At 42.4% G+C, this 15,019-nt stretch overlaps 1 protein-coding gene across 1 annotated transcript in view; it reads left to right on the top strand.

Moving 5' to 3' along the window:
• prex1 (phosphatidylinositol-3,4,5-trisphosphate-dependent Rac exchange factor 1) overlaps positions 1 to 15,019 on the top strand; it is a 94,575-nt gene that overhangs the window by 13,849 nt on the left and 65,707 nt on the right. The window contains exons 2-6 of the mRNA XM_080764456.1: positions 3,510 to 3,575; positions 3,942 to 4,064; positions 10,689 to 10,793; positions 13,963 to 14,064; positions 14,349 to 14,510. Coding sequence (XP_080620582.1) covers positions 3,510 to 3,575; positions 3,942 to 4,064; positions 10,689 to 10,793; positions 13,963 to 14,064; positions 14,349 to 14,510 — 558 coding nt within the window. The remainder of the gene's footprint in view (positions 1 to 3,509; positions 3,576 to 3,941; positions 4,065 to 10,688; positions 10,794 to 13,962; positions 14,065 to 14,348; positions 14,511 to 15,019) is intronic.

The raw sequence follows: 15,019 nt of genomic DNA, 5'->3' as shown, positions 1-15,019 counted from the left end.
TCTACTTTTTGTCTACTTATTTATTCATGATACTCTTATGTCCATATTTGATCTATGCATGTTTTTCCCCATACATAAATACCTTATTTTATACTTGACGATGTCACACAAAAGTAGCACAAATTGCTGATCTACAAGCTCACAACATGTTGCGATATTTTAGGTGTGGTTGGTAAATGCGAATACCAGCCATGAACAGGGCACTTCAGGCCCCCCCCCCCCCCAATAATTATATTTGAACTGTGGATCGACTGGACCCCCAACCCTGATAAGCACTTGGAATGTAGGAGTTGATGTATTCAATTGTGTTTACTCTGTTCCACAGATAATTATTGTGAAAATAGCACGGCTATTTTCACAATCTTTGATCTTTCTTATATTATTTGACAATTTGGCCAATGTTTGACAAGTGTTAGTATAGTATAGGGGTGAGGTCGCTTCTCGCCCTCAGGGTGTCTTACTGGTCTTTTATTTTATTTTTTTAAGTCTTCAAATTGTCACTTCACTGTCATCTGGGGACCCCCCCAAAACCCTGTGGGACCCCCCTGGGGCTGTACATTAGCATTACCATAAACAGCTTTTCAGGGGTTTAAATAGTAGGGGTGGGACGATATGGGTACCTCACGATACGATATATATCGTGATATTAATTAGGCCCTCAATAACGATAATATCACTATATTAGTATATTCTATATAGTGCGATATTTGCGGTATATCGATATATTGTTTGAAATTTCATCAACGAATCAATCAACGATATATCACTCTCTGCAACTACAAAATACTTGGAACTGAAAAAACACTATTTTCCTGCTCGGACACAGGGAGGGACACACACATGGCTGTCTATAGGAGTGGTTCCAACTGGTATCATCATATTTCATAATACCTCACAAACACCACCAACTGACCATTATCACTGGTGTCAGTGGACTTGTCCACTGCTGGGGAAATGCATTCTGCATTTTGTATTCCCACAAAGCTGTTTAGACAAATCACCATCCAGTAATTCAGTACTTCTGGTTGCTGTGGAATCTGAGAGTGGGATTTGCTTTATTTTAGCTGTCATTTCCTCCTTTTCTAAATATTGTTCATCACTTCATTATGAACATTATTTTATTAAAAAAAAAAATATTTTAATAATCAATATTTATTATTTATCACGGGAGGACGTATCGATATATATCACAATATCGATATTTCAGCACACCCCTAATAAATAGCCTATTCTGTCTAACAAGTAAAATGTATTGCTACTGTGGGATTGAACGGTCCTTGGGCCGCTATGCTAACAGAACAAACCCCTCATGTCTTCTGCTCCATTCAGCAGATGTGACTTCTTGATGCAGTCACAATGAATCATTCATTTGACTCGGATCATCTTATTAACACTTAGATGTGTTCATCTCAACACTGAAATGAGCTCTTTTGCTACTTTGAGTAAATCTGCTTGCAGATGGGTCGTGTATGTAGGAAAGTGCATAAACAATGTGTGCCTTGCCTCGTTTTATCAATATGGATATAAAATAATCACGTAATTTAATATGCCAGCAAGCTTTCACAAAGACATTATAGACCTGGTTGTTCTCTTTGATCAAATGTATTGTTTGAGTCATATACCCATTCTTGAGATCTTGACCATCAGAGTCTAACTTTCTAAACCAAACCACTCGCCTCCACCCATTCCTGCATCACTCTGACAATGGCTATACTGCATGTCTTCACTCGACCTTATCAGGATGAGTCACTATCAAGCGGAAAGGTGTATTGAGCAACGCAGCCACAAAGTTAAACAGAGGTGCAGTTATGATGGAAGCAATAATACCACTTCACCGCCTGTTGAACTGAGTCATTCAGGAACTGTATCCAATGGACAGCATGAAGGACCAGTGTGCTTACAAATACACAGCACAATCTTCAATCGTGTTAATTTAACCCTGAATGTGCAGAATGTACTTTGTCCACCTCTGGCCAAAGTACAGCTCCGTATTCATCCCACATGTTGGCGTCAATTACGCGTCTGTTCTCTGCGTTGTATTCCATGACATATTGGCTATTTGGTATAAACGCATGCTCTGCCCTGAGTCAAAACCAGTGGCAACAAAGTTCCTCGTCACTAAGGACAGGGGGAGAGCTTCCCGTTTCTGTCCAAATAAACTTGTTGGCTTTGTAATGGAACACTTCATGCAGCCAACACAACTCTGAAATAGAATAGCCACGTTGGATTGAAAGGACCTCTTTGTTGTTCCACTCCCTCCATCCACCCCCTTACTGCCACATCTGTGCAGCACATTCTTACTAGTTGGGTGTGAATCTGGCTCCGATGGGAGCTCCTGTGTAAGGCAGGGTGACTGACTGGATGCAGTCATTTTCACCTCCCCTGCCAGTCCCTCACACAGTAGTAGGCTCACCTGTCTGCTCACATCCTCCCCCTACAGGCTACTACTGGGACAACAGCCAGAAGTTACCTCCACTCCACCATGGGATCCTACTACGGATCATTAACCACTTGAACCCCAACGTCCATATTCTGGGGGCACATTAGCCAAAACGTGTTGTGAGCTAGATATTTGGATGGTGCACTGTAGGTGTACTGTGCGAGTGTGCGTGCATTAGGTTTGTGATACATAAAAAGAAAACAGACTGTGGACATAATCTCCAAATAAACAACTTTTAACGAATCAAGTAGGTAGTGAAACATGCATAACAGCTGCAACATTCATAGTTTAGTTATATGTTAACGGCCTGGGTGTTTTTATGTTGCAGAACGCAACATGCTGGCCTATTTTCTGTCAATCCCCAAACCCTGTGTTAGAAAAAAAACATTGGAAATCAGATGAGGGAACCCATTGCTGACTCACTTCTGGGTTTTAGCACAAAAAACAGTGACTATTTGTTAGAGTCTGAAGAATGCACTACTGTAGCTCATTTTGGTTTTCCTTCCTCTTATGAATGATTTATCCAGAGGTGTCATTCAGAAAAAAACCAAAAACTAACAAACAAAGGGTTCAGATCAAATAATCACGAGTTAACACACTGAAACTTGAAACCACTTGCAAATACTGTGGTTTGCAACATTCTAAAAATGGACTCAGCAGGTACTGTTTAGAGTTTCCTTGGCAACGAGTGAACCACTGATATAGCGACATGTTTTTCAGAAAACTGTCAGGATTTAGAAGACATTTGTAGAATGGAATCTTACCATAATGTGGTCTCAATATGTCATTATTCACATCACAGATACTAGGCTATTTTGTTCCAAATGTAAACATAACACATGCAAACAGGGTTATGGTCATTTCAACCATGAAGTGCATTGCCTTGCCGGCGATAACAGAAATGTCCTTTTATTTTAGTTTATTCAATCATTTAAAAGCCGTTTCTGCATATGAGTACTGGTATGTTGGTACAAAAATGAAATGTGTCCCTGTGTTTATATAGCTACAATATACTCCAGTATCAAAGATACACTAGACTAAACTGAATGTATTTCTTTGTTCTCTTTAGGCATTTTTGCACAGAATCCGACAAACTGCAGACGAGCAGCAGTGTCTCACGCCCGATCAGGTCAAGGTATGGCGGCTTCATATATTTCTCCTGGAACTCAGATTATTTCTTTTTTCATGATCAACACACTTTATTTGAGTTTTACCTTACAGGTACAAATAAACATGTTCCTGGTACTCCTTTCATTGAAAGGTTTTGGGCAAAGCAGCAAATGGCTGCAAAGAGTACATTATACTCGCCAAGGGCGCCACTTGCCAAAAAGAACAGATCTGCATGCTAGCAAAATGCAACGATGCAACATGTCAGCTTGTAGAGCTGTTCACATCACACTATCCTACATATTTCTGCTCCTCTCTTCTTACCCCTATTCCCTCCCTCCCTCAGTCCTCCGGCTCGCCATAATAGTCTCCTCTCTGATTCTCCCTGGGCTAGATTCTGTTCTCCAACATGGAGGCCATCCTGGAGGTGCACAAAGAGGTGCTGTCAGCTGTGGAGAGCAGCCTCCAGCCGGAGCCACAGGCCCAGCATGCACTGGGCCACGTGTTCCTCCAGTTTGTGAGTAACACAACACGCACAAGCACATGCGCATGCACAGAAACAACACACATGCATAATCTCTCTATCGTTTTGACAACCATACATGATCCCATTATACACACAAAAGCATAATGCTTTTAGAGCAAAACACACACACACACACACACGCGCACAATTTGTCATGATTAACAGTAGCCACAGGTGTTGCCTGCTTTAAGCCTGATTTATACTCGGTTTCACGGCGGTGACGCCGACGTACAAGCTGTTTGACCGAGCATAAATTAGGCTTAAGTCTACACTTTTGCACATGTGTGTGTCCTTCTCCTCTCTCTCTCTTATCCAAACACATAGACAGACATGCACCCCCCCCCCCCCCCTTTGCATCCTGTCAAGCAGACAGAAAGCCTGCTTGTGGCTCCAATCCAAGCATCCTCCTGTCCTCCAGCTCTCTGTTGCTTCCTCTCTGTAGCCCCCTCCTCCTCACCAAGCCCTCCTCCTCTCCCCTCTGGTTGAACCCACTTGGCCCCGGGGGAACAACAAAGACGGCCCTGTGTGTCCATGGAGGAGGAAGGGATGGTGTGTCCTTCGGCAAGGGGACAATGGTTGCACTGGTGGAGCTTTGCCTCGCTTGAGCTCTGCCTCTCTCCTGTCTGTCTGTCTGTCTGTCTGTCTGTCTGTCTGTCTGTCTGTCTGTCTGATGTTCACTAAGACACAGGTCTGCAAATGGCTCATGTGCAACAGATTTTGTTTGAGCTCTACAGATGACAGGACAATAATATTAAAGGTCACATATTTTACTTGATTGATTGATTACTCCCTTTCAACAAGTTAATATAGGTCTGTGAGGTCGCTAAAACATATATTTGAAGTTGTTTTCTGGAGATGTATGCATTCAAGCATGTCTATATCCCTCTTGGTTCAGTTCTTATCTGCACAGGCTGTTTCCATGTCTACTGTAGCTTTGCACAATGCACAATAAGCTGCTATTGCCCGTGCCCCTCTCTGGAACTGGCTGTTTCTACATGGCTCTTGTCTATCTGGAACTGGCTGCCTCCACATGGCTCTTGTCTATCCCATGTCATCTAAAACAAACCCACATGGCCTCTGCATGGTTCTCATCCATGTGTGTGGGTGGAGACACTGAGGAGAGGGGTGGGATTGTTTAACGAGTCCCTACTTAATTTAGGAGGCAGGCAGGCAGGGGAGGCAAATCTGATTGCCTGCTTTGACACCTTTTTGCCCAATCCATTGCTCCTGTCTGGCGCCCTCCGACCCTTGGCCTTTGACCAAAGACTTCTGTCACTCAGGGTTAGAAGACTGTCACCCATGATTAGAAGACAAACCTTTGCCACCCAGGGTTAGAAAATATTCTGTCACCCGGGGTTAGAACTAGAATACTTTCTGCCACCCACTGACAGGGTTAGGAGAAACACTGATCCAGGTTTCAGAGAACCATTGATCCAATAACAAATAAACACTGTGTTCTCGCAGATCCGCCCTTAATCACAGGTCGCAGTGGGACATAGTGGATGTTTGTCTAATAATCTGTGAGCTTTAAGCAAAGCATAATTGCTCTTTAAAATTCAGACCGGGAGATTTTACCATCTTGTGTATAATAAATCTCACGTCCAGGCCTGGGCCGTGGCTCAGCGGTCCAGGCACCTTGGCCGGTAGTCCGAGTCTGGCAGTGTGCCGCGGGTTTGACTCCCGATCTCGACGGCCTTTACTGCATCTCACTCCCCCATCTCTCTCCCCAATTTCAGCCTACTGTCTGTCTCTCTATACAAAAATATAAAATAAAGGCGAAAGCTTAAAAAGAAAACATTAAAAAAAAATCTCACGTACATTTGAGACTGAGACCTCATTTCATATATATTTCCGATGCTAGATACTGCATATATTCATCCTAGTTCAAAAGACTCGAGCCAGCCCCAATTGAGTGAGAGATTATGCAGAGAACGAAATATCTCACATTCCATTCTACCCTCGTCTCCAGAAGCTGGTCAATATCCCTGTGCACCAGATTACGGAATGGATCAATAGCTGGATTGTTGAAACACAAGTGGGCCAGTTAGAACATCGTATCATAGTGCAGCGGTTCTCAACTATTATTATAAAAAGAAAAATGTAGCTCTGGACCACTATCATTATTCCAAGCAATCCTCAAGGCCCAACCCACATGTACATACTGTACAGTATTTAGTATAATAAGATAATAAAAAAGTCTTATATTTAGCCAGTCTGTCTCATGACTTTTATCCTACTATATAATTTAGTTTTGTCACTCTACACAATTATCAATGGCCAGTCAATCCATGATTGCACATGGGCACTGAGCATTAGCATCCTAAATTTAACCTGTTTATTAGAGTTTTGGGCAAGTCTGCGCAGCCGCAGAGTTGTGGGCATCCCCGGAAGTCTAAAAAAATCTAAAACCTGGCTATGACTTCCTTCTTTGTCGTCTAATCCCTGTTCTGTTCTGGTAACGGGTTTGGGGAACTGAAAATTCATTCTTTCTAGAATGAATAAAATGTCAGTAGTGTGTTTTAAAGTGCTGAGTATTTGTTTGTGTCTGCACATATAACAGGGAGAGTAGTACCAGTTGAAGTTGTAGTAAAAACTACGGGATAAAAGAAAACTTGTGATTGTACGACCTACTGTATGTTTTAATCTGGTTATAGGCCAAAACATGAGTGACAAAATTCAGTTTGTTGGATTAACGGCATGCTTCAAGTCTCTGCAAATTGATATTCGACTGTACTGAAATGAATATAATCCAGGTCTCGGTGGAACTGGCTACATGGCTGTGTATATAAGACCATCAATGCATGCAGTTTTGTCCAATACACAATTGTCATTGTAAACATTGAGTGGTTTTGGTTTTTAAACATAACATGTTGTTTATCATTATCAACGTAAAAAAATAATAACATGAATCACCCGGACTGCATCCTTTCTGATTAGGGATTAGTTTGTGTCGGAGATGCAGAAAGCTTCACTGAAACTCGGTGAAACAGTCCGACCTAGAGATATTTCCACATGCGCTGAAATGTTCTCCATTTATAGATGATCTTTATGAGCGGTGGAATGCTTAACTTGAATTTCTTGGCTGGCTTTGAAACCCGACGCCATCAATAATGGCCATGGACATCAACAGTCTTTCTTCCCCTGTCTTCGGGGCAACTCTTTTGATCTTGCATGACGTTACCACACAAGTGAACCACAACTATAGATGGTCTCCAATCATTACGCGAGGACGGAGACGTCCATATGACCATGTCTAATGATACTCTAATCATTTGCACCTGTTCAGTATAAATTATTCAACTTGGGCATCTGATAGGATGAAGGCGTTGTACTTAGGGATGTACTTACTTTTTGTTGGATACGTCATGACAAAGTATCTAATTCAACATTGTCATGTTGAATTAGATCATCTTGATCATGGGAAATGGCATTGAAATGAGCATTAGGTTTCCCATACATGAAACTACATGGAATTGTTTTTTCACAGTACTGTACAGTGCAGTATTCAGGCGATTAAACCACCATTGGGAAAACAAATTACAAAATGGCATCAAATGGCTGCATTCTGCAGCCCTGCATCTCAGTTTTGTCTAATAATATACAAGCTTGACTGCGTTTAGCTCAGTCACTCCGGTAAAATATTAAAGACCTGTACATCGCTGACCATGGGATAATTTCAGTGCATAATGGTTCTGTGTTGACCTGTGTCTGGAAAGCAGAACACAGACGTGCACGTAATGTACTGTTGTTTTGTACAATTGGTGCGTTGGGTTGCATACGTTATGAGGAAGTGGTTTTGTGCACATTTCTACAGTGGGGTCAGTCGCTCTGTAAGGGACATTGACTACTTTTGGCCCAACCACAGCAAAAGTTAGAGTCTAAAATTAGACAAAAGACACTGAGACATCATTAATTAATCTCTCCACACACCTCAAAGCCCGGCTTCTCATTATTCTGCCAGCATGGTAGCCTTGGTGCCGACGAGTCTATGTTCTTCACGCTATGTTTTCACAGAAATACAGTGTGAAAGTGCTGTGTTTTGTGGATTAGCAACATATTGCCACAGAAGCTTAAATGTATATAAAACTCTATATTTCATGAGCACGCCTGTAAGGTTTTAGATTATTGTTTAATACTGTACATGCGCATCATTCAGTATCATGTTAAACACATTTGTATCAATGTATAACATTATTGCATCCATCCATGATATAGTTTATTTTGGTCTGAGGTAGGGAGTTCCATAATGTGCATCTTGCACAGGAGCAGCTGAGCATGAACCCACAATGACATCATTATGCTTCTGCTGAAAAACACTATTGTGGGTCGACTTGGTTGTGATTGCGTTATGTCCGATATTGCTTTCTTATCCAGACGCCCTCAGCTCAGAACATTCCACTAACGGAGAATGAAAGGAAGAAACGTGTGTTTATCTAAGGGACAAACGCAGTCTTTGAGTTATTCTGGGTGTGAGTGGTTTATTTCCGAGCAGGCTCAGCTTTTAAAGACGTCCCTTTCGGAAATGAAAGGGTCACAGTTAAGAAGCACGTAAACTATTTAAAGAACACTTGATTCGACCATCTAGCCACCAGCTCATGAATAAAGTGGTAGGTTAGCTAAAGTATTTGTAAAGATATAATTTTTGTGAGTAGCAAGGTTCAATTGCAGTGGTGATTTAGAGCTGAAAGGATTCCTCCAAAAGCTTTAGTGTACCCAGTAGTCTCATGTATAAATCTCTATACCTTATATACCTCTATATCTTACTTTCACTAATATTATTACTTTTTTCCGGTAACTAGTAATGTAACTAGTTACTTTAACATTTTATATAATAATAATATTACATTAACTTTTTTCCAAAAGTAATATGTTACTATTTTCACAACCCTTTGTGGAACTGTGGGTTTGAGTGTTCATTTATAATGGTAGACCGGGTTGGGGTCGAGTTGCTTTGCAGGCTGCTGATCCGCTCTAGATCTAGACTATAGGGTGGATACGGAAACGATGCATCGGATGCAGAAGGGGCGGGCCTTAAACCGTCCGGAACAACAAACTTGTGTGCGACTCGTGTTGTTAAACTGCAAGAGAAGTAAATAAACTAAACATGGAGGAGGTGGAGGAGACGCCGGCACCACAAAGCGTTTCATTCACTACTTGGAAGTATTCACATTATTTTGAGTATGTCTGCGATAAAGACAAGATGAACATTATTGTCCACTGCAAGTTGTGCATAGGGAAGAAGATGTGGTGTACACTATACAGAACCCGGCAGAGTAGTTCCGGAGGAACGGATTGTGTGGCCCTGGTTTTTCCCTAATGGGACTGATCGAGGGTAGCTACTGGGACGTAAGTCGGGACTTGATCACCCCGGGTGGGTCATCTGAGTGAGGGGTATGAAGACCCGAAACCCCGATGACCTTGGGATACATCACTGAGGATACGTCCCAGGTGCCTCCATGCGATGTATTTTTAGTTTTAAGAGAAACACTGTGAACAAGATATAAGGCTACATATAATATAAAATGCACCAAAAAGTCACCAATATCTAATTAGTTGTAAGGAAACAAACCATTTCAGATCATTAATGGAGATATTCATGAAATAATCCCAGCTTATACTGTGCTTAAATGCTTATACAATTTTGTTTGCTGAATGTTCTTCCGTTGTTGCCAAATTAATGTTCATCTATTTTCACCTATTCATCCATTTTTGCTGAATATTATTCACCCATCACCGCCAAATGTTCACCTATTATGATTATATGCCCAGAAGAGCAACCCTAGGGTTCAAGTGGTTAAATATCTTAATGTGATATCGCATGCATGTGATGAGCTCACTGTGTTGTGAGCTTGTAGATTGGCTATTTTTGGTTATTAGTTATTTTAAGATTAAAGTCTATTTGAAGTGATCAAACTAGCAATAGCATACATGTTTAGAACCATCTTCCATAGCTAGAAGGTCCTGGGTTCGATTCCCGCTCGGGGCACTGTGGGTGCTGGCGGCGTGTTTCCTCCTCCGCGTCATCAGTGCCCATACCCGAAGGCGGGGTTGGCGAAGGGGCCTTTCTGTGTGGAGTTTGCATGTTCTCCCCGTGTCCCCTAGGGTAGATACCCTCACAAAAACATGCAGTAATCCTGGCGCCTGATGGAGGGGAAAGGAACTGGTTGGAATAACGTGTTCCTTCCACGCGCTACGTCCAACCAGGGAAACTCCCCCCTGTCAGGTGTAAAGGAGCAACTTGGACACTCAAGCATGAAGGAAGCATGAAGGAAGCATGAGTTAAGTCCGTTGCTCTCCCCAGGTTGGCGGAGGGTGTGTAGAGCCCAGGATCACAGTAGATGATTGACACAGGGGTGAAAAATGGGTTACAAAATTGTGGGATAAAAAATTATAATAATAATAATAATAATAACCATCTTCCATAAACATGAATGTTGTCCGAATATGTCGCAAATGTTAATGCCTCAAATATGTGATTTCTTCAACTGGTTACCTGCATGTGGAACAGCAGCAAACATATAGGCTACTGTAGGTTTAGATTAGAATACCTTTTTATTTAGTGTTTATTCCATGCACATATGTTCTAATGTGTTTGACCTGTCCTGTGTGTTCCAGAAGGGGAGGTTCACTGTATACGGAGAATACTGCAGTAACCATGAGAAGGCTCTGCGACTTCTGATGGAGCTCAACAAGATCTCCCACATCAGGACCTTCCTCCTGGTGAGAACTCATGCTTTAATTTCAAAGCTTTGTGTTTCCTCCGTTCCCCTAATGCAGGCCAGGGGTTCCCAAACTCCCAAAAATGTTCATGTCAAGGACCTTCACTAAAACAGCCGGGACAACGCTCCACACGCCCAAAGGCTCCAAAACTATGGAACGAACTTCCATTTGCAATCAGAACTGCAGAGTGCAGACTCACTCCCAATCTTTCGCCGTAGTCTGAAACTCACCTCTTCAGACTCCATCTTAGCCTGTAGCACTTGCCGTAGCACTTGCCCTATAGCCTCGACAACCTTACAGGCATATGCAAAGGCTACACTTATATTTGCAGTGTTTGTGTAAGGGAGAAGAAACATTTCAATACTTATTGATTGGGAAACTGTGGGATTATCATCATCACATCCTTTGTCCTGCCATCTTGTAATGCTGATTTAATTCCAGTAGATGGTTTTCAGTTTACAGGCATATGCAAAGACTAGATTTATGCAATTTAGGTAGCATTTTATGTAGACATAGCACTCTATAGTGTATACTCATACCTTCACTGCACAGATATATAATTCCACTGTTAGACGGATGTTTTTAGCTTGCTTATGAATTATGATTCTTGATGACTACTATGACTTGATGTACAATTTCATGTATGACCATGTGTTCTTGCTTACGGTAAATTGCTCTGGATTAAGATTGTCTGCTAAATGCCTAAATTGTAAGGACCGCCAAATTTATAATAATTATTTATATTTTTTTATAGCAGATCTTAAAGCTTGCACGTTGTGATCTGATTTAGATATATTAACATATTTTTCTAGGGATCCCCCTGGAACCTCCTCAAGGACCCCTGGGGGTCCCCGGACTCCACCTTGTGAACCCCTGCTCTAATGAGTCTAAGTTATATGTAATGCATTGGTGTTGCTTGCCGCCTTAAAAACAAAACAAAAACAACTACGCTGCTTTTTTGTTTTTTAACACTTCATTATTTCCTGTTCTCTTTACAGCCTCCTTCCTCTGGCCCACATCCCTTTCCTTCACCCCTTCCTTTCCTTTTTTCCGTCCTCTCCTGCATCCTTTCATCACGTCAACTCCGTTTCCAATGTTTACACTTTAATGAGGGCAGGAACTCGTTGCGAGGTTGCTGGGGTTCAAGCGCAGGATGCGAGCACCGTCAAGGTCGCTCATCTCACTCTTGGCCGCGGTTCTGCCAACAGCTGTTTCCATGTTTTGACACCAGAGCCAGGGGTCCTGGACAATGAGCCAGGGGTCTTGGACAATGAGCTAGGGGGGTCCTGGACAATGTACGAAGGGAAATGGGGCCTCTGAACACAAGTCTGATGTAATATGAAGGTCTTCTAGGCCAGCCAGCTGTCTGCTGCTGCTGACTGTATGTTGTTGCACGATGGTTTTCTTTTGCTGCCTTATTTTGACTCATAGGACTGGAATTATTATTTTTACAATTTACAATTTTGGCATTTATCCAGAAAGATCAGAGTAAGCATGAATCCTAGTTAACAAACAAGGTAAATCCTCACATAAGTTCAGTGCAAAGAGTGTAACAATGTAGTGCTTTGTAGAAACTACAAGGTAAACGTCACACATCTGTCTAAACAACATGTGTGTTGTTTAGACATTCTTAACATTTGTGGTCGCTCAAAAACATCAAAATAATTAGTAATCGACCAGCATTAAAACGGCTACAGAGTGCTAGGGGGTGTGGTGGAGACTGAAGAGGTGCCTCAGGAAGAGGCTGTTTTCCTGGCACACTGTGACACAACACCACTGTGACAGGCCTGCCACCTCCTCCAGATAGGCCCCCGTGCCGTGGTTTGAGATGGGGCCACCGCCACTGTGTTGCCACAGTGACGTGTGGGAGTGGCTCGGGTCATGTTTCACTAGCACAGCAAGTACAGCGCTCGCACACACGTGGTTTTGCAGTTGCCATGAATAAGATTGTTAAGATTCGTCAGTCTTTTCATTGATAGTTATTAGGGAGTCACATTAACTGACACATGGATGAAGGAATTACTCTAGTATATTATATTGCATCAGAGGATTGTGACTCAGGCTTACAAAGCATGTTCAGCTCATTGATGTCACAACAGGGTGGAGAGGAGAGCCAGGCTCAGATTTGGCCATTCTAAACCCCAGATAATGTTTCATGTTTCAGTTCATTACGTCATTGTCCTCCTATGTCGTGGTTGTTGAAGCAGCAGTATTGTTATTTATTGTATGTAACAGTATTCTGTATCACTAAAAGAAAGAAGAGTTCTAATAGGAGAGAGGAATGACAAATGAAATGAGGGGGAAAAAAAGAGAGGGAATGAAGTTGCACAATAACCACAGTTTTCTGTAGCTTTTACAGAACATTGAAATGTTCGATAATGTTGCTTTTAAAATTACCATGTTACATTATAACACCAGTAAGACGCCTGAGGCCGAGAAGCGACCTCAGCGAGGTGCACGCATCCGCCTGCGTGACAGCAGACTGCTGGGCGAGCGCTGGCCTGTTGTGAACTCTAGTTTTCACCGGCTGCCGGGCGTGGCTGCACTAATAACTTTGGGGCAGGCCCGTCTAGAGTTTAAAGAGTCAATGAGAGTTTAAATCAGTCAAAAGGGAGTCATCGAAGAGGAAGGATGGATTGGGAAGGATCAAAATATGGAATGTCAGAACAGGTCGGCTCCATATACTGTATGGAGATCTAAGGGTTTGAGGTCAGATATAGAGTTGCTGTGCAATATTGATGATATCAGGGATCTCCATATATGGGCTTAATATCGATGAAATAAGGGATCTCCATCCCTGATGATGTCACGTGCTCCATCCCTGATGATGTCACGTGATGTCACATGCTCCATCCCTGATGATGTCACATGCTCCATCCCTGATGATGTCACATGCTCCATCCCTGATGATGTCACGTGCTCCATCCCTGATGATGTCACGTGCTCGACCAACACACATCACGTGCACGACCAACACACGGGAAATGCACGATTCCATAGTTAACTACGATCTTCGGTCGCAATTAAAGATCCCTTTTGCAGCGCTTAAAGTTGCCTCAGTGCTATGATTATGTCAGGATGACGTAATTATCAGCATCAGGGTTAAACCCATTGTCCTAACTTGACTATTATGTTGCAGTTCAATATGTGTGTTCTTTCTTCTCCTCAGCACTGCATGCTATTGGGGGGGAAGAAAAGCACTGACATTCCCCTGGAGGGCTACCTGCTCTCTCCCATCCAGAGGATCTGCAAGTATCCTCTGCTGCTCAAGGTACTGATGAAACCACTACCATAACCCTGCTATCTGGACTGTTCATTTGACATGGATTCAAAATGGATGGGTCAAACTCAAAAGTTAAATTAACAATTTGGCTTCCTCAAAACTCTCAGATATTCAGTGATGTATTCTAGCTCTAGAGAGGAAAAGTGAAGTCATTCTAAATTTAGAATTTTAAATATCAGCTCAGATCCTCAGCATTTACTTTAATGTATTCTATTCAATATAGCCCTTGGGGAAAAGAAGTTCACTCCTCTGGTTTCTTCCTGACTTTGTAGGAGCTGCTGAAGAGGACCCCAAAGAAACATGCAGATTACCCTGCAGTGGAGGAGGCTCTGCAGGTGATGAAGGCCGTCTGCTCCAACATCAACGAGACCAAGAGGCAGATGGAGAAGCTAGAAGCTCTGGAGCAGCTGCAGTCCCACATCGAGGGTTGGGAGGTGAGGAGCGTCAGGGGCTGCTACTAGCATCAGCTAGCGTCGGCGCAAATTAGCAATCAGGATTTTAGCAGATACCTTATTTCTTCTTTGGTCTAGTGGGGATGTGCGTGCAAAGCTTCGTGGCAATCAGGTGCTGCGTTCATGAGCTGAGGCATTTAAAAAAAATGGGGGGGGGGGGCTTTTCTGCCTTTTATTTTATTTTATAGATTACAGTGTAGATAGACAGGAAACGAGGGAGAGAGACGGGGAGAGACATGCAGCAATGATGGTCGGGAACGGGACTCGAACCCGCGATGCACTGCCAGGCCACTTATGTGCCTAAATCTTATCTCCAATCTTATCGCCAATAATACAAATGCCTGCTTATTATGTAAAAAAAAAATGCCCCCGCCCCTCAGTTAAAAATCGCTATAGTGATACAAAGCAAAACATATATATTTTAGTTATTATTGTAAACTAATGAATGAACCATTGCTGTAAAAAAAACAAAGTTGTCCATTAACCCATTC

Source organism: Protomyctophum bolini (assembly GCF_963924005.1).
Source record: "Protomyctophum bolini genome assembly, chromosome: 5".
NCBI lineage: Eukaryota > Metazoa > Chordata > Actinopteri > Myctophiformes > Myctophidae > Protomyctophum > Protomyctophum bolini.
The sequence above is the reverse complement of the archived record's forward strand: the minus strand, read 5'-3'. Positions and strand labels throughout refer to the sequence as shown.